The sequence below is a fragment of the Stegodyphus dumicola genome, chromosome 2 (assembly GCF_044657685.1).
Source record: "Stegodyphus dumicola isolate Sdum_Otavi_A_Nest chromosome 2, ASM4465768v1".
In the NCBI taxonomy this organism is placed as follows: domain Eukaryota; kingdom Metazoa; phylum Arthropoda; class Arachnida; order Araneae; family Eresidae; genus Stegodyphus; species Stegodyphus dumicola.
This window is the reverse complement of record NC_140769.1, coordinates 191,255,135-191,281,664: the sequence shown is the minus strand read 5'-3', so window position 1 is coordinate 191,281,664 and position 26,530 is coordinate 191,255,135. Positions and strand designations below refer to the sequence as shown.

General features: G+C 33.6%; 1 protein-coding gene across 8 annotated transcripts in view; it reads right to left on the bottom strand.

Annotated features, from left to right (window-relative positions):
- Ziz (dedicator of cytokinesis protein Ziz) overlaps positions 1 to 26,530 on the bottom strand; it is a 292,231-nt gene that overhangs the window by 215,328 nt on the left and 50,373 nt on the right. For all 8 annotated transcript variants that reach the window (XM_085811589.1, XM_085811587.1, XM_085811582.1 and 5 more), the window contains exons 8-13: positions 20,679 to 20,770; positions 16,099 to 16,182; positions 15,868 to 16,017; positions 12,771 to 13,004; positions 4,943 to 5,157; positions 4,194 to 4,316 (exon numbers count right to left, since the gene is read on the bottom strand). In XM_085811589.1, coding sequence (XP_085667715.1) covers positions 4,194 to 4,316; positions 4,943 to 5,157; positions 12,771 to 13,004; positions 15,868 to 16,017; positions 16,099 to 16,182; positions 20,679 to 20,770 — 898 coding nt within the window. The remainder of the gene's footprint in view (positions 1 to 4,193; positions 4,317 to 4,942; positions 5,158 to 12,770; positions 13,005 to 15,867; positions 16,018 to 16,098; positions 16,183 to 20,678; positions 20,771 to 26,530) is intronic.

Genomic DNA, 26,530 nt, shown 5'->3' with positions numbered 1-26,530 from the left:
GATCCTGAAACGACAGGAGGAAGTTTCCTTAGAGCAGAATTTATTTTTAAACTGAACAGTCACAATTAAAATGAAGCCTTGAGGCATACCCTTTTCTTGTTCAACAGCCAATCCTTACTTGAAACGTTCTTGCTTTTAAAAAGCTCTGAATGAAAATTGGTAGGTTGTCATGCAAGCGACTAGCATGAAGATCCTGCAAAATACCATATCTCCATGCCTTACCATAAGCATTTTTTATGTCAAAAAGACAGCAACAAAATGGTTTCTTTTAATGAAGGCTTCACAGACAGATGTTTCCAACAGGAGCATATTACCGATTCCAATCTTCCCTTTTCTGAAAATCATCTTCTGTCATCTTCCCTTTTCTAAAACTACTCTGATAGGAAAGATCCCCCCCCCCAAACAATAGACTAGAAGGCAGTTTAAAATTGTTTCAAATAGTTTGCAAATACAGGTCCTTAGCATAATGGGCTGATAGTTAAGGATTCAATGACTCTTTTCCTGGCTTAGGTATGGGAATGAAAACAGCTCTCTTCCACACTCAGTTATTATAAAGGATGAGAATAGCAGTCAATGACTTACAGGGATAATGTTTCAGCATTTCCTAATTCACACCATTTAAACTCCCATTGGATGTGTCTGCATCAAACTCTTCTTAGCTCAGAAATTGTAAATTCTATATTATATGGCTCAGAGCTGAGAGAGTTGAATGAAATGAGAAATGTCACTTGACAGAAAGAAATGCTGTGAGGGGAGGGTAGTTGCTGCCACTAGAAACAGCAGCAAAATTCTCACCAATAGTATTTGCAATTTCTTCTGTTTTGCTGTTCACTCAGCCATCTTTTTTCAGAAAGGAAAGCAAGTAGTCTCTATAAAATCTGCATGCTTTGTGAACGCTTTTCTATACTTGTTTACTTGATGTAAAAAGTATTATTCCAAACACATAGGATATCCCTGAATCCCCCTGGCTTTTGCACTTAACTCTTCATGCATTTGCTGTAGCTTTTCTGCAGACAATGACAAAGTGGACATATATGAAAGTGGAGATATATGAAAGTGGATATATATATAGAGAGAGTGACATATATGAAAAACTGTCAAAACTTTTCTCTGTTGCTTCAGCATATCTTGGCATTCATCGTTCTACCATGATTTTGAATATTTGGAAGCTTTGTTGAGATTATTAGAATGCCTGAAATAATGACATCCATGACCACTTTTACAGCATCATCAATTAGCACATCTTTTACCATCTCTTCTGTATCTCTGTAAAAATGAGAAGAGTTCCCAGTCTGCCTTAAGTATAAAATGGTGGGGAGGGGATCTTGACACGGCATTTACTCCTTCTTGTGTGATAGATACAAAAATAGGAAAATTATCACTATTGTAAAGGTGATTTCCAACATTAAATGCACAAAATGGTAAAAGAAATGGCTAACACATGGCAAGATCAAGAGCATGAAAAGGCCTTGTAGGCTCATGGAAGTAGGTATCAACTCCATTATGAAAGAGACAAAGGCCATAATCTTCTATCATTTTCTCAACTTGTCTGTCTCAGGATTTCTGTCCCTATTTTCACAGAGTGGACAAGTCCTGTCATGATAAAGGGTTCAGGCAGCTGCTCTATTGGGTCATCTAAATCTTGCTATCAATATGATGATTTGGGGGCAAATAAAGAGAACAAACTGAACGTAAACTCCATATATTTATTTGGATAGCAACAGCTCAGAGGCCTGAGTTTAAAGGTATTGGATCAGGACACCCCCACTCACATGTTCACCTACATGATTATCTTTCTAGGTGAAAGAATAGTTCTGAAGCTTAGCTTCTTGCATCAATTTTAACATAGTTTCTTGAAATGCCAAGCACACAGGATGATGTAAATCAGTCATATGTTTTACATTAACAAGATTTTGGTAGAACCTGTGAAAATTCCATGAAACGAAGATGACAACTGTTCACATTTCCGGGGCTGTATGGAAGTAGGTGCCTCGGGATTCTCATTCCCTCTTCCACATCCATATCAGCTAAGGGTTCAGTTCTGAAGTTTAAAACTTCAGAACTGATACTCCCAAAGGAGCTCACACTTGGATTGCTGAGAGGTGTTGAAATTTTCTTTTCTTTATTATGCTCAATTTCGTTATCCTTTCTTTATTTGTTTTAAGGTACTTTGATTATAGTATTATGTATTGTTTTCTGTGTTTTGCAGTATGTTTTGTTCTGGCTTTTTATTTTATATGCGTACTGATTTCAAGGATTTTAAAGCATCGACATATGATATATTTTTGCGGCAGCATATCCATTATTAATTTTCTTACTTCTGCATACGAAAAATTTTTAGTACTCTTATCATCTGTACCTCCTTTTCTGATTTCCATTTAAGACATTGCCTCGAATTATGTGAGCTCCATTTGCAGTTTGCACACAGTGGATCAGCATTGCAATTTTCAGCGTCATGGCCCTTCCAAACAGCAACATGCACATGTAAGTGTCTCATGATATGACATTTTGGAATAATCAAAGTGCTGGCACTGAAAGCATTGTAAAATGGTTTGGTATGTAAGGCCTTATGGTATTAAGTGTACCCAGCCTTAATACTGTTTGGCAGATCAGACAAACTGAAGGTCAGGATTATATTTTTATGATCAACTGACTGATTATTATGTTTATGACCAACTATGTATGTTTTCTTGTAATAAATTCTTGTATATATGATATGTATATTTGTAATCTTGTTTCTTGTATATATGATCAACTGACCTTCTTTGCACATCTTGATCTATCTTGCTGCACAGACATCTTGATCAGACAACTCAGACACTACTTCCTCTTCTGAAACGAAAAGGAGGTCAACCTTTGAAATAACAACATGATAATAATTAAAGAGCTAACATGCTTATGTTGACTTATCTAAACCTTTTTAAACGTAGAAGGGTGACCAATTGGATTACAGAGGCAGTTTCATTAAGGAAATTTTCAGATCACAGCCATTTGATATTTTTTTGGTTCTTCAATAAAAGACTTGATATATTTCGGTACTAGAAATGGAGAAAGTCTTTTAAGATCAGCAGTAGAATTGTTTATTACAAGAAAATGGGGTGGACGAATTTCAGCATTAGCATTTACATTTGTGTTCAATTTTTTTTAGGACGAAACATATTTAAAGTGTTTGAGGTCATATTTGAAATAAATGAAAGATTCGGACCTGGCAGCACCACCCACCATGGAGTCCGACAAAGGCCCACAGAATCCTGCGCCAGGGTAAGAGGGTCTTACGCAATCTGAAACTCCACAATCAGCTTTTCCGAAAACTTATCCCTCAGCCACAGACCCTAAGGTTAAGTGACCAGCTGAATGACATTAGCAGGGATAGCTAAGCACCTCCCATTTAAATCTGAAGCAGAGGCCAAAGTAGTGTGTTGTGGGGACAGTACCTCGGCCATTGACTGCCTGGACCCTCCTTTCCAGCTTTAGAGGTCACAATACATAGCAAATGTGTAAGGCAGTTTTCTCTCTATGAGAACTGGAAACAGAGGAATGTAACAGAATCTCATTTTGAAACCCAACTTACAAAAAGGAAACCCATACGGTTAGATTAAATAGAAATAGTACAGATAAGGGAAGATGAAAAAGAAAGTTGGAAAAATCACTAGGACTCCAGGATGGTGACCCTCATTTCACAAAAAGGGTGATTCCTTGAAGGACTAGGGTACCTTGGGATTACTACACCCATATTCATGAATAGTGAGCTCCTGAGCGGTGGCAACATCGGATATGGAAGCCTATTTGAAGACTGTCAAGCAAAAGAAGATTTTACATTCTGTGTAAAAATTTATTTATAGAAATATTTATTTATTAATATTTATTTACATAAAGTTTATAGAAAAATACCAAAAATTGAAAATATAACATAAAACATTAAAAAATATAGATATTTTTTAATACATTTTTATTGAGAAGAAATTTCTAAACATACTTTAATACCAACATCATCAAATATTTCATTTTTATCATTATAAATACATTTAATAACTTTCAATACTACATTAATTAAAATATGAAGTGTTTTAACTACAGCCTTTATAGTCTATGTTATATCAATAAGCAGAAAAACTATAAATTGAAATAAAACTAGAACTAAAACTCAAATGCGAACTGATTAATACTTTAGAAATTTGGACATTTATATTTACTTTCTGAACTCTGATAGGAAACGCAGTAAATCTTCATCAGAAAGCTTTGTACCATCTTGTCGATACATAGGTCCAAATTCTGAACATGTGTCTAGTTCACCAGAAAAGGCCTTAAATATAGGTCTGAAATAACAGATAACACCTGTTAATTTACAGCAGGTATATAATCTAACATATAACATACATTTTTAAGATGATTTAAATTAATTCAGACAATTTCAACACATACTAAAATTTGACACATACTAAAATTTGAGAATTAAATAAAAATATAAAGCATTAAAGGAAATATTTATTAATTAGCACATGATGTAAATAGACGACACAGAAAATTTGAAAATACAGATCATAGATTAATTACAGAAGAGTATTCTCAGCAAATCAGAAAAGAAGGAAACAGAAAATCATAAAACTCAAAAAATAAGTTTAATTATTGCAGCCAATTAGAGCAAAAGCTTTTAATAGAAAATCCTTCATTTTTTTAATCCCATAGAAACAGCAATTTTTGAAAAAAATCATTCTGCACAATGTATATGTTTATACTCTTTTTTAAGCCTATAATTTCATACTTGTGATTTATCTCAATGGATCATAATTCAGTTATATCATTTAAATTTCCTATGATGTTATGTACTTAAGGTCTTGAAATACTCTTCACTTGTTTTAATGAATTTTATTACTACATACACATGCATAGAAACTGATACTTAAATATACAAAATAATATAAAAAAATATATATATACGCACCTTGCAGCCCATGCAAAAGGCATTCTGTAATGACCTAGTCTCTGACAACAAGAACGAGCAATTTTTTGTACTTTTGCACCTAAACGAATACTATTTGAACCAGACTGAGCCCGCAGATAAGGATCAGCAGCTTGAGATATTCCTCCTTGAAGAACTTTCTCAATTTTTAGAACAAAATATAGCTCAGACTCAGGATGCTGGACAGTAAAAATTGCCTTAAAAGAGGGGAAAAAAAATTAAAAACAGAAAATTTACAAGACTACATTTATAAAAAAAGTAGAAATACAAATAATAAAATTAGTCATTGAAATGCTAAAAAATATGTTACGTTCAAATGTAGTTTAACAGCCACAGAATCACTAAAATAGTTCTGATTTCTTTTACAATGTCTATTAATAAAGCCAGATATATATATATATAAGGCCAGAAATATCTGACATTAATATTTTACCTCCAACTTCTGGGGTGTGGGGGCAAGATGTTGAATTAAGTTTGGATTAATGATATATGCCATTCAGAAGACTATATAAGTATTTTATTACCACAGACACATACATGAACATGCTCCTTTAAATTTATGACTAGCAAAATACGAACTTAATCGTTCAATGCAATGCCAGAAGAGGAACATCAAAGTATGAAACACTTATATTTTCACATATTTCAGTGTACTATTAAAATGTCACAAAGTAAATTGTGAGATACTCATGGCAGTTACATTTAATGATGCAGGCAAGTCATAATTTTCAATGTTCACCTAAAATACACAGCTCCAGTCAGCCACTATTATTGAGTCCACGGATACCAGTTAAGATTCATAAGTTGTATTTTCAAGAGTAAGCACCAAAATTTGAAGTGCTTGTAAGGTATATCCTTATTTTATAACAGTTATTTTAAGTTTATATGACTTTCCTATCTCTTCTAGCTTCAGCTTACAATTCCTTACTAGAATGAGATTTTAGAATCACGTTAAATACAAATGAGAAGGAGAAAGTATTTAAGTCAAAGTTCCATTGGCTTTAGAGAGAGAGTTAGGATTCTTAAAGAGCATGCATTTGCCTTTTGACTATGTCTCTCCAACTGCTACTACGCTCGGCTGTATTATGTGCCTTTTGTTAGCTTCTCTCGTTAGTTTAATATTATGGGCCAACTAGGTTAGAATTGTGTTAGGCTAAATCTCTTTAGTTAGTCATTAGTTAGTTCTTATTTCTTACATTTTAAGTTAAGCTCAAGCGGAGGCTTGTTGTATACCCTGAGAAAGGGGCCGATTGTGTTTTTAAGTTAAGCTTAAGCGGAGGCTTGTTGTATGCCCTGAGAAAGGGGCTGATTGTGTATCTTTATTTAGAGCAAATAAAGGCTAGTTAACCCTTCTTGAGTTAACGTTTTTGTTCTTGGACTTGAGCGAATAATTGCTTACTTCACTAGGTTCCTCAACACTTAGTTAATAGATAAAAGAGAGTAACATTACATTGGCACCCAAAGCATTTTGACGAACCATGTTGATAGAAAACGGAAAATTTACGTTGACCCCTCCTACCTTTCAAATCCCTCAGCCCCTAGAAAATCCTATGCAGAGATTCATTTTCATCATAGAAACCATATGAGCAGCTATGAAGTCCACCACGACATTTGATGGCAAAGGTTCCATGATGACCTTCTTAGAGCAGCTGGACCTGCATTTCACATTATATCCCGTAAACCAGCTGCAGAAAGTTATAATTGCTGTGACTAACCTAAAAGGCCAGGCTCTGAGTTGGTTTAAGGGCAATGGAAAATTCCTGTTGGGGGATTCAGGTTCCGAAACTTATACATGGGAAAATCTGAAAACCGCGCAATTAAAAGCGTTTCCTGTAGTCAAAGACCGAGTGAAGCTGCAGGCAGAGCTTTTTAGTAAATATCAGATGAATACCAAAGATTTGACTGTATCTTGAGAAAGATATAAGTATTAAATTTATTGTATGGAAAGAGGCCGGATAGCGAATTAATTTAAGTGGTTTTGCCGCATCTACTTCCATCAATTCAAGATTTCCTGGAAGTAAGAAATCCACAGATGCTAGAAAACCTATTTCAGCTTGCCATGAAATTCCAGAGTGAATGAGCTGCTGAAAACACATGTTCAGAAACTTTCACCAGTATTTGGGGTTTTTACATCAACAGAAACCTCAAAGCAAACAGCAAACTTATTGGCAAACGAGGATGATTGAAAAAGACAATAACAAGAAGACGGGTCAGTCAAAAGCATTTGCAGATCGCAATAAGAAGCAGCAGGAAGGACGGGAATAAAGGATTTAAACTGATCAGGGTAGCTAAGAAGTGGGCCCAGTACACCCTGGGAAGAAAAGTCCCTCAAAAATTAAATATGGTAGTTGTATAAAATTTATCATTATTGGAAATTCATATGACTGTTTAAACAGAAGGTTATTGCCGCCCAAGGGAAACAGTTTGTCTGCATTTGAAAAGTAAGACTGCACGTGCAAATAAAGAATGAGACACAAAAAGTGAATTTTCTGGTAGTGAAGGACTTATTAACTTATTCTGGGGATTGACTTTTTACGAGCAGCAAGGGCGAAATTAAATTTTAAGAACTCTACCTTACAGGTTCAGATGGATGCTGTAGAGGAAGAGGGGCCATTCTAGACATAGACTTGAACCACCTACAAGAAGAGGAGGAAACTAAATGGAAAATGTGTCAAGAAATTTTTGTAAACAGTTTAATGAGAAGCCAGGTTTCTGCCAGGTTGTACAGCATGAAATCAATACATGAAATGCCCCCCCCCCAAATCCAGTCTTAGCCGTATAGGTATGACCAGAAATCCTCGAACAGCATATTAAACAGATGCTGGCAAATAAATAATTGTTCCAAGTAGCAGCCCCTAAGCAAGCCCGGTAGTTTTATGTAGGAAGAAAAACAGCCTCTCACCATCAGATCCGAATCCATGGAGATTCGCTGTTGATTACCATAAATTAAATAATATAATGAAATATCCCACGTATCCCCTGCCGATAATTGCTGAGATAATCAGCAAAATCCAATCTACTAAATATATGACTATGCTAGACCTGAAGTCAGGATATATTCAAATTATGGTAAAATCTGAGGATGTTGAGAAAACAGCTTTTATAACAAAGCCATTTGTCTTCATGGGCGTAGCCAGCTCAAATTATGGGCGGGGGGGGGGCGGCGCCCATTACGACTCCTATGGCTACTATACTGTTTTGCATATTATAACATCTTCCAAGTATATAGGCGATTATTTCATGACAAATATATTATGTTAATGGCAGTTATCTTAATACAAATAATAATTATATTATGCATTTTATTAATAATAAAATTATGTAACATAATTAAGGATATATTGCATTTCATTTGCATATTTATAATTGTTACTTTACAAACATACTGAATGGGTAATTCAATATTTTTGTTTTTCAATTATTTAAAAATTATTATTAAAATATTAACATAATTTTCAAATTCATCTTTCTTTGTTTCATAATACAACTATAATAAAGATAAATAAATACATAAAATCCATATTAATTTTGCATATAATTATATAACAAAGATATTGAATTAAATGCATAAAAGCTGTAAATACATCATTTATTTTGGACATGAAATTAAACCGCAAATATATATATACTTTTTTAAAGGCAAACAGTTTTCTGGCCTTTCATTTCTGTTCGGCAATTAAAATATTTATGAGTTCCATTTTCCGTGGCTGTAAATTGGAGAATATATCAATAATTTTGTCAATTGCTATTTCTTTGGTATAATGAATGTGCATTAATGCCAAAAAATTTCTGTGCTCTTCTGTTATAGTAGTGCTATTATAATTTTCTAATTTTTTCAAAGCACTTGCAGAACGTTCACATTCGCAAGATGTTATCGGCAGTGTAGCTTCTATGTGCAAGCACATCAATATTTGGTAAAAAGATTTTATTTGAAGCTTTTAAAGCCAAAACTGGCATGTATGGGAGCTTTGCTTTGGGAATAGACATAAAATGCCATCACCAATATTTCGTCTCTTCAATTAGAAATTCCGGAGAGGGTAAATCATCTTTATATATCACCTTCAACTTATTTACCACAATTTCATGTACACGATCAGCACAAACTGATGGCTGTATGCAAAACAGGGAAGATGCAGTCTTTTCTAAATTTGAAAATTGAGATTTTAAATGGAAAATGAGACAGTCAAGTAAAGGGATTGCTAAAATAGTTTTATAATAATGAAACACAGAATCACAATGAGCATTATTTCTATAGACTTGCTTTCGAATGATGCGTAGCAGTTTAAACTCTACATCTAATTTTTTACATATTTGCCCATCATGATCAAATATACTCTTAAAACTTCAGGTCGTCCCTGAAGTTTAACTGTAATTCCTTCTAAATGAGATAGATAATGATATGTTGTTATGAATATTACAATGAAAGTAAATGAAATGATTGAATTCAGCAGAACCACCATAGCGTCTGGCTTACATTGCGCACTCCATTGATTATACACATAAGCATCTAGTTTGGTTGAGCACACAATATGCTCTAGGTATTCAGTTACATCGAAAAAACTTTAATAAAAATGCTAGTACGCCTTATACTGCATGATTCATCTTGTCCGGCAAAGGTCTAATATTATTTTCGCTGACCTAAATCATATGAGGAAATTTGACCATATGGGTTTAATGTAACCAAAAATGCAAATTTATTAGCCACCAAAACATAAGACACTATACGGTACAAATAGACTTATATTAAAACTTAGCCATTTAATAATATTACACAGAAGAACAAATATAACAGAATAGGAATAATACTGAAAACACAGTTTAAAATTTAGCGTATAACAGATAGAATTCAGAATTTCTTTCTCAATATAAGTAATAATATTTTTAATTTAAAACAATAATTTGAATTTAAACAAAGATGGATTTCAGGCAGTGCTTTATCTGCGAGATAAGAGTTAACGATTGCTAAGCTACAGAAAGCGATTTTGGGCTTTTTATATTACTGAGGAATTTACAGTTTTTCTGTGTTCTTCATTTAAACAGTTTATTGGAATTTATTATTTGAATATAAAATTTAATTATTCAACTATTTTATCTGTGTAAAATTTGAATGCATTAAATACCGTGAGTCTTTTTTTTAAAACGACAATCTTTTATTGCAGACAATTTTGAACTGCTAAGTAAATAGTCGCCATTCTCAGAAATACCGATCACTTTTATAGATGGTCTTCTAAGGAAGATGGTCATCATAAGAGGATTCCTTGTATTTAATTTGTTTCTAAAATGGAAAAGGGAACATATATTTTCCCCTTGATAAATAATATTCGAAATATTCGAATATGTGGATATATAGCTGAAAATAATAATGATATCTCACAAAAAATGATTGCTTTTTGTTACTTTTTATTATTTTATTTTTATGTCATTGGAATTATCATTTAAGTATAAAATTACTTGTAAACTTTTATTTTAATTCTGAGTTTATGGATTAGAATTTTATGAAAGCTTCACTAACACTTTATATAACACTTTAGATATGATCAATCACATTTAAACTTTTTCATAATTTCATAAGTCAAATTGCATATCGATTTGGTCTTTTTAATTAACAGAAGCAGTACAGTTCAACTTATTTACAGCTGATTCTTCAATGTAAAAGAGTTATAAAGAGGCCTTTCTTTGTATTTTTTCTCCTGCCAGTAATTCAATGATTCTCAAATTTATTAGAATTTTTAATACAACATAAGAGATTAAACATTTCAATTTTTGGATATAGGAGCAAGGAATGTCATAGCATTTAGGATAAATTATAATTAGTATTTCATATATGCTTGCTACTGCTTGTTTAAGTCAGTACGGAAAAAGCATACAAAGGTTATCTGTCTATGGGAAGGGATGCTATTACATTCATGGAGGACTTTTAAAGGGAAACTTGTTTGTTTACCTTACACACAAGGAAAACCATAAACGCTCGTTCAGCTAGTTCCTTGATATTCTAACCTATGTCGAACTAGCACCGTTCATCAATCTTATACATCCTGCCCACTAATGGGCTATATGCTTTTTTATTCCATTTAAATTCTCTTAATTTATACTTCCTTTTAATCGGTAATTATCTGATTATTTGTTCCAAACACAAATACACTCAAAATAAATAATTTTATATTACACCCAAAGGGGTGTTTTTTAACGTTTTGAGTGTTACTTTTATTTATTAAATATCATGTTCTCCGCACTTAAACCATAAAATTCAATTCAACAGCAATACCACAGAATAAACTAAAAAGAGATATATTTAAAATTTCTGATATAGTCTTACGTGCTGGAGATTAAAATGTTGTTTTTTTTGTACAGTGTTGCCATTGCTCGCTTTGAAATCGATGAGTTTGTTAATAAAAAATTCATTAAAGTTTTGCAAAATATGAAATAGTTAATAAAGCAAATTCTAAACTCTAAATTTGAGCTTCCAGATGCCTATATTCAAGTGAAGGACTATGTTATTCAAAGTTTGATGTCTCTAGTTACCATTGTTTTATCACAGTGCTAGAAACATACATACATTCATGCAGATTCTTTATTATTTAATGTCTTTAAATATAATACAGGGTTCTAATATTTGGTGGCAACAATTAGAAAAGTGAAATGCTGTTTATAGTGAGCCAAAGCAAAATGCCAAAACAAAATTAATAGCCCTTCTGGGCAACTTGACCCTTTGGGCTAATAGTAAAATAAAATAAATTACTTGTCAGTGAATGAATTTTTTATCTGCGTATTTTACAATTACCCTATTAGATAATTTTAAATTACTAGATGACTAACCCTATTAGATCATTTTAAATAACAATAATTTAAATTGCTAGATGACTAACCCTATTAGATCATTTTAAATAACAATAATTTAAATTGCTGGATGACTAAGAAAATAAAATTCATTGCATTGAATTTGGCACCCTCTTTACATTATTCCCCCCTCCCCCAAAAAAGCTTAATATTTTTGCTATATTTATTGACTTAACTGAAATTTGAAATTAATGTGAAAAACAAACACTCAAAATTATTTTACTGTGTTTCCTTCCCTCTTTTTTGCAATATTTAGATAATAAGTAGCAAATCTCAAAATTAAATAACCCAACTTATTTTTTTTAAATACTTATTTTCTTTTAAATATTATGCTTTTAGATGCTTGGTCCGAAAAGAAAGGACTTTTTCTTCTCTAGTGACATTAGGCTTGATAGCTAGAGGGAAAGTGGGAACGGATACGGAGGGCTATTCAAAGCTGTAAAAGAACAAAAGCTTTACGACTTGAAAGTGTCTGCTAACCTTCGAAGTATTTTCCCACTGCTTGTTATCTGAGAAAGGATGATTTTTTCTGATCTTACTTCTAAATGGAAAATCGTAGACATTCCGTTCATTTTTTGTTAATCACAGGAATTTTTTGGGAAGCTGGAAAGCAATATTTAAACACTTATGTCTTATCTATTGAAGATTAATTAGCACTTTTTTTAAATATAGGTAGTGGTGAAGTGGGAGGGTGCCCGAGCGCCCAGGGCACACCCCCTGGCTACATGCCTGGGCTTAAGCGGAGCTCCGGCTACATTCCAAAAAGTTATGGATATCGTATGAAAACCCATCTTAGGCAAAAGTACATTTATTTACTGTGATGATATAATAATACTACCTGCTTCTGATTTTAATAAATAATAGGTTTAAAATACACACTTAAAACTGGATTACATTTATTGAAGTGAATGTTGCATTATGTATATGTGATTATTAGGTACATAATTTAAATGTGAAAGAATAAAACTATTACCTGTCTAGGAAATGCTAACCACTCTTCTCCAATGTCTTTAAGATGAGGATTTGGAAACTGTGTATCACCGTTACAATGAGAAATTGTCTGATTAAGAGGCATGCTGCTTTTTCTTCCTTTCTTAGGAAGTATATTTCGAATGTATGGATGATTAACATCAAACCGAAAATCTTCACTAACCTTCTTATTTCGCTTGGCATCATATATTGATAATGTTGTTATATAAGGTTCAACCTAAAATCATAAATCATACAAAGAAAATCACATAAAATAAATGCAAAACAGAAAATGAATTATATATCAAACAACTAAACATTCAACAATACATAAGAATTAAATATAATAAGAATTCTGGGATATTTAAAAGAGATTTAATTTTAAAATATGGTTACAATGATATTATGTAAGATTAACATATATAATTTATCATTATTCTTCACAATGCACAGTATTTAAAATATATTTTTGAAAATAGTACACTGTTATGATATTTAACGCATGTACTTCAATTTGAAATCACCGCTCTGATTGGTACAGTGGGAAATGGTGTTGGTTGCCCCACTCTTGGGTATGCTTCAAATTCTAGAGATGCTTTCGTTGTTTGTAAATGGTGTCTGAGCAGCATGAGGGCATTTAAAATAGTGATGAGCTAAAAATCATCTCAAAAGTTTAGTGGTAAAAGAAAAGGGTTAAGAGATCTTTGGATCTGTAACCTGGGTTGTTCTTCATCATATATTGATATCATATATATATTCGTCATTAAATGGAACATAGCTTCCCCTTTGACATGGATGTAATTTGGTTACTTCTGTGCTGCACCCTGGACAACATTCTCACTGATTGAACAGCTAAATAATCAATAGCTATTGGCCATTTTCGATGAATGCATTTAGTCCAGTCATTAGGAACAACAACAATAATTTGAAATGACTATGCACAGATGAAATTTTTTCCAGTCATATGAATGTAGCTTTTTCATATATCTAAATATAAAATTCATAATGATCACAGCAGAAATCACTTAAGTATTTAAGTAAGTATCTTTAAATGAAGCCACTACATAGATGCATTATGTTGTTAAATACAATTCAGAGCTCACCACTTATTACATTCATTGGTTAATAAACTCACCTGCTTAATGCATTCAAATTTTGAGGAGCCGAAACAAATACATACTAATCAATAGAAAAACTGCTTTTTATTAATCCTTTATTTGGCACAGTAGCTCAAATGTAACATGCATTTTCATCAGCTCATATGGGAGATTTGCCAATTACAGGGTTAAACTCATCTCCACCATTTATAAAACTCCGATTGGCAAAAGACTGATTTTTCAAGGTTAAAATATCCTACTTGTACCTATCAAAGCTTTCTGTGATTCCTCCATTTAATGTATTGTGGACCATGACTTTATAGTTCAAGTATATAGTGTTTCGGTAATATGGGTTTTCCTATTTCTGTCCCTGTACTTATGAGAGATTTCAGAATTCTTTCTCCACATTGGACTTCAAAGGGCCAATTTTCCTTATCTTAAGATTAACGGGAAAAAAAATCCCTAAAGGCATTATAAATGAATGAGAATTCTTTTTCCAAAAGCAACTGACAGGAGGTGGAAGTTTGTATCCTATCTTTTAAGATTTCCACCATCAAAATCCTCTGCTTACGATAGATGCATTATGTTCATAGAGAGTAAAAAAAGTTCATGAAATGCTTCTAAGCAGTACTGTACATCAGGAGCTGTTGAATGGAAAGGAAGTTGAAACAAAGAAAAAGCAAGGAAAGCATTGATCATAGTTGTTAATCATGAAGTGGCAAATCAACTAAACAGACAAAAGAAAAATTTTCTACTGGACAGAAGTGTTAATTTGAAAGTCTGAATAAATGACTAGAAGAAGTAAAGTACAAAGTCCCTAATCCGGACTCTTCGGGACTTAGGCGATTCCGGATTATCGGTTTTTCCGGATTATAGATCATCAGTTTTAATTTGGTAAGATGGCATGCAGAAATTATAAAATTAAAAACATGAAACTGTAATTTATGACATAAAGAGCAATTATGATCTAAAGGGTATCAAAATTAAAAAAAAAAGGCTTAATATTTATTTGTTTACTTTATTAAAAATTCTTTTTAAACACGTGCATGCGTAAAGCATACATTATGCATAGTCGAAATTAGAAAATTGCAACCAGAAAACTATTTGATGTGTATTCGTGATATTTATAATGACGAGGAATTTGATTTAAATCATATCAAAGACGGAACACATCGAAATGAAATACTACATTTAGTAAGGAATTATAAGCCAAATAAAAACATATGCCCTGAAGATAAGGATAGTGCTGACAGATCAACTTCCAGTTCATTGCGCGCCGTGTCTCCCCCCCCCCCCACAAAGCAGCGTGAAATTGATAAACATATTTCGGAATGGTTAGAGAATCAAAGGATATGTCTTTGTCCATTTTTTGCAGCAATTCCACTTTTTGTTTGATGGACATCGAAACATGCTTTCGCTTTGTAGATCCTTTGGTAGCTCCAGAATCAGGAATTCTTTTTGACATAATTAAAAGTTCAAGCTTACTTTTATAAAATTGCTCTAACAGTCTGCAAAAAATAATAAGACGGATCCAATAAGAAGATTAAGGAACAACGCAATCTGCAACATTAACTGAAATAGATAATTTTAGCTTAGCTTATACCGTCCGTTATACATTAAAAGCGCATGCATAAACATATTATGCGCATGCATAAATGCATATGTGCATGCGTAAAGGTATTACGTGCATGCATAAATGCATTACTCGTTTATGCATGAGCAGAAAGTTTTGTAGCTTTGAGGTCCGGATTATAGATCATTCCGGACGGATTATGGACGTCCGTATTAAAGACTTTTGACTGTATTTTAAAAACTGAAAATTTCTCTGCAAAAGAACTTCTTGCCTGTGGAATCCTCATGAAAGGTTTTCATCAAAGTTATTTTAAATAACAGATTATAAAAATAAATCAACTAAAATGTTTTAACCAAGAATAATTGATATTGCTCATAAAAACTATAAATATATATTTATGATAAGTAAAACAAACAAGATTTTTTGTTTACCTGACAAAGAGGACCTTTCTCATTGTCTAGGGGAGCTTGCAGTTTAAAACTTATTTCTTCACATTTCACAAATATCCGAGTTCCAAATTCTTCTTTAAATGGTTTCACTTCTTTCTCAAAATCATATATATGGGCAGTATGATTCATTCTCTAAAAAGTGAAATCTCATTACAGCAAACAAATGATTAATCAATTCAAGTTAAGGAAAATATATTGAAATAGTATATTTACCTGCATATCTGGATATATAGCAAAAAGATTCTGGCGGTTTTCTTTTCTTGCTAAGGCAATAGAGTAATCTGTTTCTCTAGCATACTTTATGCAAGAAGAAGAGGGAAAAATTATATGAGTAAGCTTTATATAAATAAAATTGATTATGTAATATACAGGGTCTATCCAAAAAGAAATGAGGCTGATTCTGGTAAAAATGTTTTATTATCAGTAGGTTCAAACACATTTAATATTCTTCAAAGGAAGGCTCTTCAACATCAGTGCAGTGACTCTATTGTAAATGTCACTGTTCACAGCAGTGTAGGAAGTTTTGGTCCAAACTACCTTACAGAGGACATGTTACAGCAGCTTAAACCTGACAATTTTCCCAAAACAGTGTCTTTTCAGGCTGAGCTTCAGGAATGTAAAGAAGTCAGAAAGTCAGGATAATCTATTGTGTGTATTAAAAGTTACAACAAATCACCACATGATTTTCCTTGTGTTTATCAGTCAAAATCTTATGAATTAAATTTGGAGACAGAATTAAGAGTTTATAAGAATGGGTTAATGAAAGCTAATTTAGTCTGATGATAATCAGAATGCTTTCTGTATTTCATCCAACATCACATTTAAGAATGTATTTAGTCTCAGAGAAACTTTTCAATTGTTCAAATCTTTTAGAATAATATATGATATGACATATGTCTGATTTTGGAAGGATGAACATCATACTTCTTATTAACCTTAACGGTAGTCAGCATTCAACACAAACTTTGTTTAAGGCACATTTTCGGGAATCTTGATATTCTTACGCACAGAATGTTGTTTCCTTTGTGCTTTCTCTATTTTCATACCACTTGTACATTTGACAAAATCTCATCCCTACAGATTTCTCTTAACAGTGTTAGCATACTGGTAACAGATTTATCCAGCTTGAAGTAAAATTTTATAGCATACCACTACTCTAAACTCCACTGCATTTTTCACTGTGATGTGACAATAAAACATCTTTCACCCTGCCAGCAATCCAAATGTCTGTAATGGCACACAAGCAAATGAGTTGGGTCTGAGTGTGGCTCCAATTCCCTAGATTATACCTCCAATCCCTCATGAATGGCACAGAACTGCTCATCTCATTTCTTTTCAAACAGATATTTTTTAAAGTTTATACTGATAATTATCAATAATTACAAGTAACTACACAGAACGAAAAAACACTTGTTTGATATTGTTAAAATGATATGGATGTTTATACAGTGCCTACATTAATGCCATAAATATAAAATGGGACCATAAATATAAAATGGGAAGTAGTGCTTCAGATAAAGTTTATTTTTTTAATAATGTAGTCCAATTAAATAGTCAATTAGTCAGTGAAATAATTTCTATTAAATTTAAAAACTATAACTTCATGTACTGATTTCTAATCCACTGCTTTACTAATTTTTTTAATTGTTATACGAGGGGTAATCCAAAAAAAAGTTTACAAGGCAAATGAAAAAGTATTTATTAACGATAGAAACAAGATACAAATGGGAATCAAGAGACACATCTGGCTTTCACTTTTCCACATAGTCGCCAAACCTGTTTAGGCATTTGTCAGAACGTTCGACCAACTTGTTTATCCCGTCTTGGTAGTAATCAAGGCCCTGCTCATTGAGCCCTTTCTCAGCAGCTGTTTTCACTGCATTGTCTGAGGTGAACCATGTTCTGGATAAGTATTGCTTCAATGCTGGAAAAATGAAATAGTCACTTGGAGCCAAATCGGGGTTGTATGGGGGGTGATTCCAGACTTCCCACTTGAACCTTTGCAGCAATTCCTGAGTCTGGCGAGCTGTATGGGGGCCTAGCATTGTCATGCAAAAGAATGATGCCTTTGCTCAGTAATCCTGGCTGTTTGCATCGGATGGCTTTACGCAATTTCATTAAGGTGGCACAATAACGATCGGCCTTAATGGTATGGCCACGCTCCAAATACTCGATTAGGATAACACCAGTCGTATCCCAGAAAACAGTTGCCATCACTTTACCGGCAGAGGGTTAAACTTCTTCCTCGTCGGTGATCCAGCCTGTTTCCACTCCATCGTGGGGGTAAAGTGATGAAGCCATGTTTCATCAATGGTAATGATGCGATCAATGAAGTTTTGGCCGTCTGAATGGTATCGCTGAAGAAATGTGAGGCTGCACATCATTTGAGTGGCCTTATGCTCCGCAGACAACGCAAGTGGAACCCAGTGGGCACAAACTTTAGAATATCGCAACTCATCGGTTATGATACACTGAACATTACCATAACTCAAGTCCAACTCTGAGGCAATCTCACGCACGGTTACTCGTCGATCCCCTTGGATGTTTTCTTCAACACGTGCCGTGTTGATATCCGTCCTTGAAGAACTTGGACGGCCGATTGCTTCCATATTGCGGTTTTTCACATGCTCCCTGCCCGCTTGATAAAAAAGACACCATTTCGCTACCTGTTGTCTACTCATTGCTTTGCTCCATATACCTCAACGATTTGTCTGTGAATTTCAGATGCGGCCAAATTCTTGGCCCATAAGAATCGAATTATGGCTCGTACCTCTATGCAAAACCACTTTTATAGACGTCGTGCCAATACTGTCGCTCTTAAGTGTCTGCGTACTGACGCTACTTACTCGTAGAACCGCTGTAGGACTAGAGCCATCTGTCAACCACCCTGGGTGGAAATATTCGCTCCACAATTATTACGTTTCAAATGCTTCTGCTTGTAAACTTTTTTTTGGATCAACCTACGTATATATATACACTGGTTATCATAAATTAAGGAAAAATTACAAAAATCACGATTACTGAAAACTTTACATATAAAATTTTATGATGATGTTGGTGTATTTAATTATGGCAAAGCACACGAGGGCTATCTGCCTAAAGGGAGGGATGCCTTTCGTGGAGGACTTTCTAAGGGAAACTGGCTCGTATACATGTTACACATGGGGAAAACCACGAAAACGCCCATGCAGCCAGCTCGTTCATGGGATTCGAACCTCAGACCGAACTACCAGTGTTCAGCGTCTTTACCACTCGGCCGCTGGTGGGCTAGAATTTTATGAAACTTACCCACAATGTACAACACATAGTAAGGTATTAAATAACATAAAAAGAAATTACCAGACAATTATGGTGGTATAGTATAAAATGAACAAATCGAAGATGTCAGTTTGCTATAGGAAAAGTACCTTCAATATGGAATATGATCGCCTCTTGAAGCAATACAGCACATACAGCGATGTGTGATGCTTTCAATTATGCGGTCTATCAGTTCCATAGGAAGCAAGAACCATTGCTCTTGCAAATCAGTTGCAAGCGTGGCAATGGTCTGAGGGGGCGGATTGAGAGCAGCTAGATGTCTCCCTAAAGCATCCCAAACGTGTTCGATAGTATTCAAGTCCAGGTATCGAGCTGGCCACTCCATGCGTATAATTGCTTCCTGTTATAGATAATCATCTACAATGTGAGCCCTGTGTGGTCTTGCATTGTCGCCCTGTAATAGGAAAGCATCACCTATTGCCCTGGCATATGGGCGCATATAAGCATTAAGGATGTCATCTCTATAAACCTGAGCATTCATGGTCCCCCTTAGAAAGACATGGAGGTCTGTGCGTCCACTCAAAGAGATGCCACCCCAAACACAGACACTGCCTCTTCCATATGCATCTCTTTCACGGATGTTCAACAGATAACAACGGGTTACAGGTTCTCTCCATATCAAATAACACTTACTATCGCTTTCTAGACTAAACCTGGATTTTTCCGTTAAGAGAACAGACCTCTATTGATCAGGCGTCCAGTGGACATGTTGTCGTGTCCACTGCAAATGGTCTCTCCTATGGCATGACATGAGCGGCACGCAAATGGCTGGTCACCTTGCATACAGACAACCTTCGTGAAGTCTTCTACGCACAGTTGACATTGACACCGAACTTCAAGTGGCTGCAGCAAGGGACGATCTAAGAAGAGTCGTAGTAGCGGTTCTATTCCTGTGTGCACATAATATCAAATATCAGTCATCGGCCCTCGTTGTAGCAGTTGGCCGTCCATGGCTGAACTCCTAGGTGCCAAATCTGTGGTTTGAAACTGCCTCCAAAGTCTGTGAACCACAGAAGACTCACATTTAGACATCTGGCCACTTCTGTTTGACTTTGTCCTGTCTCTAGTCTCCCAATGATGGCTCTCTATCATAGTTCTGCAGGCAAATGTTGCCTGGAGGTCATTGTTACGAATTGGCTATCTCAGATTTCTGATGTCATGATAACAGTGAAATATGTGGGCTTGCTCTCAAACATGGACTCTTATACTCCTCGCAGATGACGTATTCCGAGTGCAGCGCCACTAATTTGCATATTGCAGCTTTACTCAACTACTCTTACCTAGCAACATATTCAAATTTTACACGATTTGGCTTATTTTTGAGGGAGTTATCGTTATTTCTGTGGTTTTCCCTTATTTCATTATACAGCAAGAATAACTCTTTTATAAACAGCAGCAAAAGACATTAATTTTCCCTAGAGATTTATAAATGGTATTAATAAAAAAAATTAGAATTAATAATAAATGCTACTTACTTTTGCTAATTCAGGATTCTTACTATGCTCCAGTCCTTTTAAAGTACCATACCCACAGGGTGAAGGGAGAAGAACATTAGACATATTATCTCCTAAAAAGAGTATAAGACATTATGGTTAAATAGATTATTAACTAATAATACAATTAAATAGATTATTAATAAACAGGATCAACAGCTATGCAAAAAATATTAAATACCATTAACAGCAATTTAAGTGCAGTATAAGCTCCGTATTAAAAAAAAAGGCAGAAAAACATAATTTACAAAGATCGCAAGTTTTTTCATTAACACATTGACTGCCAGTCACCAGAGTTAGATTGATAGTTATTGCCACCCATATGGAAGTAAATTGTATCCATATGCCAACATACTTATTATAAGAAATATGTTCAAAATATTAATAAAAGATAATTATGTGATACCTAAGTATTATTTAAGCCTTTTATTAAAAAATTTTTTAATTACGTGCCAGCGCGTGATTGGCACTACATGTCAAAATTTTCCGCAAATGCCACATCACGCTCTGGCGCTCAATATGTATTACAGACAATTATACATATTACAAAGGAATTTATAACAAGAAAATTACAAAGACATTATTTGAAAAGATACATCTAGAATGTTATTTGTATAGTATTATCTTTGAACAATCTAAGCAGTACCCGGGAGATACTTCACAAAATTTGCAAACTTATGTTGTATCTTTATGTTTCCCTTGGGAATAGCAACTTTGGCTTTCTTAGAATTTTTCTGTCTTTTTTTTTCTTCCTGTGTACTCAGCAGATGTTCAGATTCAGACTGATCACATACAGGAGCACGAAGAACAGATGGCTGTTTCAGTAAACTTAGTATCACGGATAAACGGTAGTCATACAGTGATGTGTTTTCATTGGAATACTTATTATATATAAAACGGGAATTGGTCATCATTATTTGCAAAATATGTACAAATATTTTCATGGGCCACCTAATTCTTTTTCTCTCACAAGGATAATAAGCAAGCATTTGATTTTGCTTATCAATACCGGCCATAAATTTATTATATTGAATTACAGGTAGAGATTTCAATTTAATTTCAACTCTTTTGTTTGCTATTTCTGCCATATTTTTACATTCATTGGAAATGTAAGTGACGTCTCTCTTATCCTGCCACTTTGCAATCATCACACCATTAGCATACTTTGCTACAGTTCACCCTTTCAGTTTTTTTTTTTTCATTTACTTCTTTCGGAAATGTCTTTCTGTCCTTTCTAATTGTCCCAGTGCAATGAGTTTTCCTATCAGCAAGACATTTTGCCAGTTCATAGCTGTTATAATAATTGTCCATAAATATGCTATGTCCTACATCCAGCATTCCCTTGCCTAAATTCATAACGACTTTTTTTGTATGCTCTTTTCCACCAGAATCCTACATGCCAACATGCCTGTATATACTATAAATTTCAGAACCATATCATCAGGGGTTATGATCATGTACAATTTGATAACCATATTTGTGACATGTATTTGGTATACGTCTGAATATAAGCCGTTCATGCCACAATACCATCGATTCATCTAAACTAATCTCACACCCTGGGTAATATATTTCAGATACTCGAATGTTGAACAAATTCACCATATCTTTTACTTTATACAGTCGATCCTTTGGAAGCTCTGTATTCTGATCTGGGATTTTTGCGAAGTGCAATGCCCTCAGTAACAACAAAAACAGATTCCTGCTCATATTTTCTGAAAATGCACGCAAATCAAACAGTGATTCTGTTTTCCTTTAATCCTGTATACAGTTGATTCGTATAGTTCTCATATGTATGCTCAATCCCACAAATACCAAGAGTTCCTCTTTGGTTGTGTCCTTCCAAGCAGTGATGCGAGAATGTTTCTTTTTTTCATAGCGAAAAAGTACTTTCTGAGCATAATCATTCAATAAATTTGCTATTTCCTCATCCGTAAGAGCCTTTTTATATTGAACTTTTCTTTTTTTTCAGGCGCATAGGCCCTGCAACACCATCTCTGTAACTCATACTATAAGATTATTTTTTCAATAAAAAATAAAACAATAATTTCGAAACCGCGATTATTTATATGTAGTTTCACTTCAAGCCAATTATCACTCCATGCCAATATCAGACGAAATACTCTGCATGCAATGCGAAATGAACTGGAGAATGAATAACAAGTATAGGATTTTCCCGCACTACTGAGGCATCATCCTACATCACGTGCTGGCGCGTGATTGGCTCCTTGCTGATAACACAACATCACATGCTGGTGCATGATTGGCAATCAATGTGTTAATATTTTCCAAAATTTTAGATATTAAGGATTAACTATACCAGTACAACAGAAGACCAAAAATTTTCACAACTTAGATCATCATTAGATTATTGAAAATCATTAGATTTTAGCTCAAGAAAAAACAGCCTAAGTAAAAACAAATTTTAAAAAATGACATATAACAGCAACTAGCTTCTTTTGGACATTTTGATAGAGTAATATGTATTTAATATATAATTTAATGTATCATAATAAAGCAAAATTAAAGATAAAAAGCATATAAAAATTATTTTTTTTACCTTTCTTGAACATCTATTTTACATTAATTTATTTTAAAACTAGGACATTTAAAATGTTTCAGTTTGAGCTCATTCGTCTCCCCTCCCCCCCCAAATAAGAAGCTTACCGAGTCATTATTTCCCAATCAGTTAAACAGTTTTACTGTTTCAAATAATTTTTCCAGTATTACTAGAAGGGAAATCTTTTTTTTTTTTTTTTTTTTTTTTTTGTTTAAAATTCACTGCTTTGATTCAACAGAAAACTTCTACAGATTATTTATACTAGAAATAGTGGATAAAACAGTTTTATGTCCTGACAATCAAGCTTCAACATAGTTTTAGCATGATAAGTTCTGTACATGATTTATTATTATTTAAGCACAGCCTGACTGCATACTTCTGAGTGACAAATTGTCTTGGCTTTTATTTGCAATAATAATCAGAGTACATACATACACACACACACACACACACACACACATATATATTATATATATATATATAATATATTTATATATATTATATATATATATAATATATTTATATATATTATATTTATATATATATATATATATATATATATATATATATACATATAGTTCTGAACAACTCTTGCAGCAAATTAAAAAAGGAAGCATCCACAGATAATGAAAAGAGTAAAAGAACAACACTAATAAGAATGGAAATAACAAAATATTCTCTGATGGTGTCAATCAATACACTGCACGATGTACACATTGTCCTATAAATTGTAGCAGCTGCCAAGCAACACTGATATCACAACTAAAATTCCAGCACAAGGTAGATGACTTATATCACAGCTTGTCACCATTGTATCATAAATAACTATTGTTGCATGACCTGTCATCTATCATGCTTTCAGTAGCTTTGAAAGATGAACATATGCTAAACAAATAACACAAGGCTATGGATTAATATCCAGCAGTCTAGTGGGAGCTTTGAGCTCTCCGGGATGTTTAGTCCTAGCAGCTGAAAACTTCCTTCACAGATATGATGCACATGTATCACATTGCAGACTGTTTTTACTTTTATAGGAATATCTTGTTTCCTGATGGTGGTGGTTTAAATCAGCAGGGGAATGTAATATCCTTTCCAGGAACTTAGAATCCTTATTTGAGAGAACTAAGACTAGACGCCTGTCAAAAAGTGAAAATCAAATGAAATTTTCAAATCGGATGAGTATTTTTTCATAGCATCCAAATGTATTACTCACCAAAAAGTATAAATATTAGACAAAAAATACATTTTTCTATAAAAAAAGGTATAGTGAAATAATCAAAAGCTTAATTTGAAGAATAAGATAAAAAATAAACTTAAAGGCTGAGTTATACATCAAATACATGAATTCTGATTCCAAATGGCACATGAAAAGTCAAAAAAAGGAAAACACAGTTAGTAAATTCATAATTCAAATACTTTTATAGTCTGTTACTTTAAACTATTGGGTCGTTCAGAAAGTACTTTCTGTTTGTCCAAACAAAGGGCTTAAATCTATTTTTGTTACGGAAACTTCATACTTCAGACGCATAATCATTATGTATTTTGACAGCTGATATACCAAAGCTTGCTTGTGAAAAGTTCAATTGATTCTACATAGTAATATTTGCTTGGTGTCCTTTCAAATATCGAAAGTGAAAAGCAGCATTTTCAGCATATATTACTTTTTTACTAACAAAAGATAAAAAAGCTGTTCAAGCAAAAATATATATATATACATATTATACGATGTATATGGAAAAGATGTAGTGAGAGATCACTAGAGCCAAAACTGGTTTGCAAAATTTCAATCTGGCAGTTAGAATCTGGCAGTTTTGACCTTGAAGATGAACCATGTTCTGGAAGGCCAGTTCAAGCTAATGAAGACACAATAAAGGCATTAACTGGTGCACATCAGCGAATAAGAACTCGTGAGATTGCTGAGCGATTTAATTTATTGAATTCGACCATTCATGATCATTTGAATTGCCTAGCTTTAATCTCAAAACGTGACATATGGGTTCCTAAGGTTCTTACAGAAACAAATCTGTGCCGTTGCATTCATATTTGTGATTTGCTTCTCGAAAATCAAGAAAATGATCCATTTTTGAAGTGCTTCATTACTGGGGACGAGAAATGTGTTGTTTACAACAATGTTAAATGCAAGAGATCATGGGGTAAAAAAAGATTTACCGGCTCAAAGCACTTCAAAAGCTGATATGCATAAAAAAAAGGTGATGCTACCTGTTTGGTGAGATTTTAAAGGAATCTTTTTTTTTTTTTTTCTTTTAGCTTCAACCGAACAACACAATGATCAACTCTGAAGTGTACTGTCATCAGCTGGAAAAACTGAATGATTCACTTAAACAGAAAGAGGCCAGAATTGATCAATAGAGAAGGTGTAGTGTTCCGCCAAGAAAATGCAAGACCTCATACAAGTTTAGCAACTTGCCAAAAGGTTTTACAGCTAGGATGAGGCATACTGCCACATCCACCATATTTACCAGATCTGGCACCTTCTGATTATTATTTGTTCCAGTCTCTACGAAATGTTTTAGACGATAAAACCTTTACTTCAAATAAGGAGGTAAAAAATCCTCTGGATCAGTTTTTTGTCATCAAAAATAATAATAATAATAATAATAATAATAATAATAACGAGCATGATATCATGCTACTGCCAGAAAGATGGCAAAAGACCAGAACGGTCTAAAAACTGGACCAGAACAAACAATATATAATTCAATAATAAACTATAATAAAAATCTTCTTTCATTTTTCATTAAAAAAAAAAAAACCACGAAATTACTTTCCGACGATAAGCACTTCAAAGGACTTCCCCCCCCCTCATTTTGCATGTCATCATCAATGCACAGAACTTACTTTCCCTACCTTGTCTGAGACTATAGTTAAAAATCAGCCTTCATTCCTGCACTTTCTACAAATGGAAATGAAGTGGGGGGGGGGGGGAATTAGTGGATATGACTAGAGCTGTCAATACCATAAGGCAAAGTGTGTGGAAGAAAATGACCTTGAAGCATCTGTTTCTAAAGTACAGTGTATGGGAGGATTCTCACTAACATCTCATTTAAGAATAAAATATTTTGCATAGATTATTAATAGAACGAGCTAGTCAGTTAAAATCAGGAATATTTTTATACTCAAATTCTTACACTTTTTTCTAGATGACCTTAACACTTCTCTTTTATGCAACAAAATATTCACGTCAGATTTATGCTAATTTTACTGAAATGCACCAATTTTTCAAGCACTAAAATTTGAAATGGTATTTATTCTT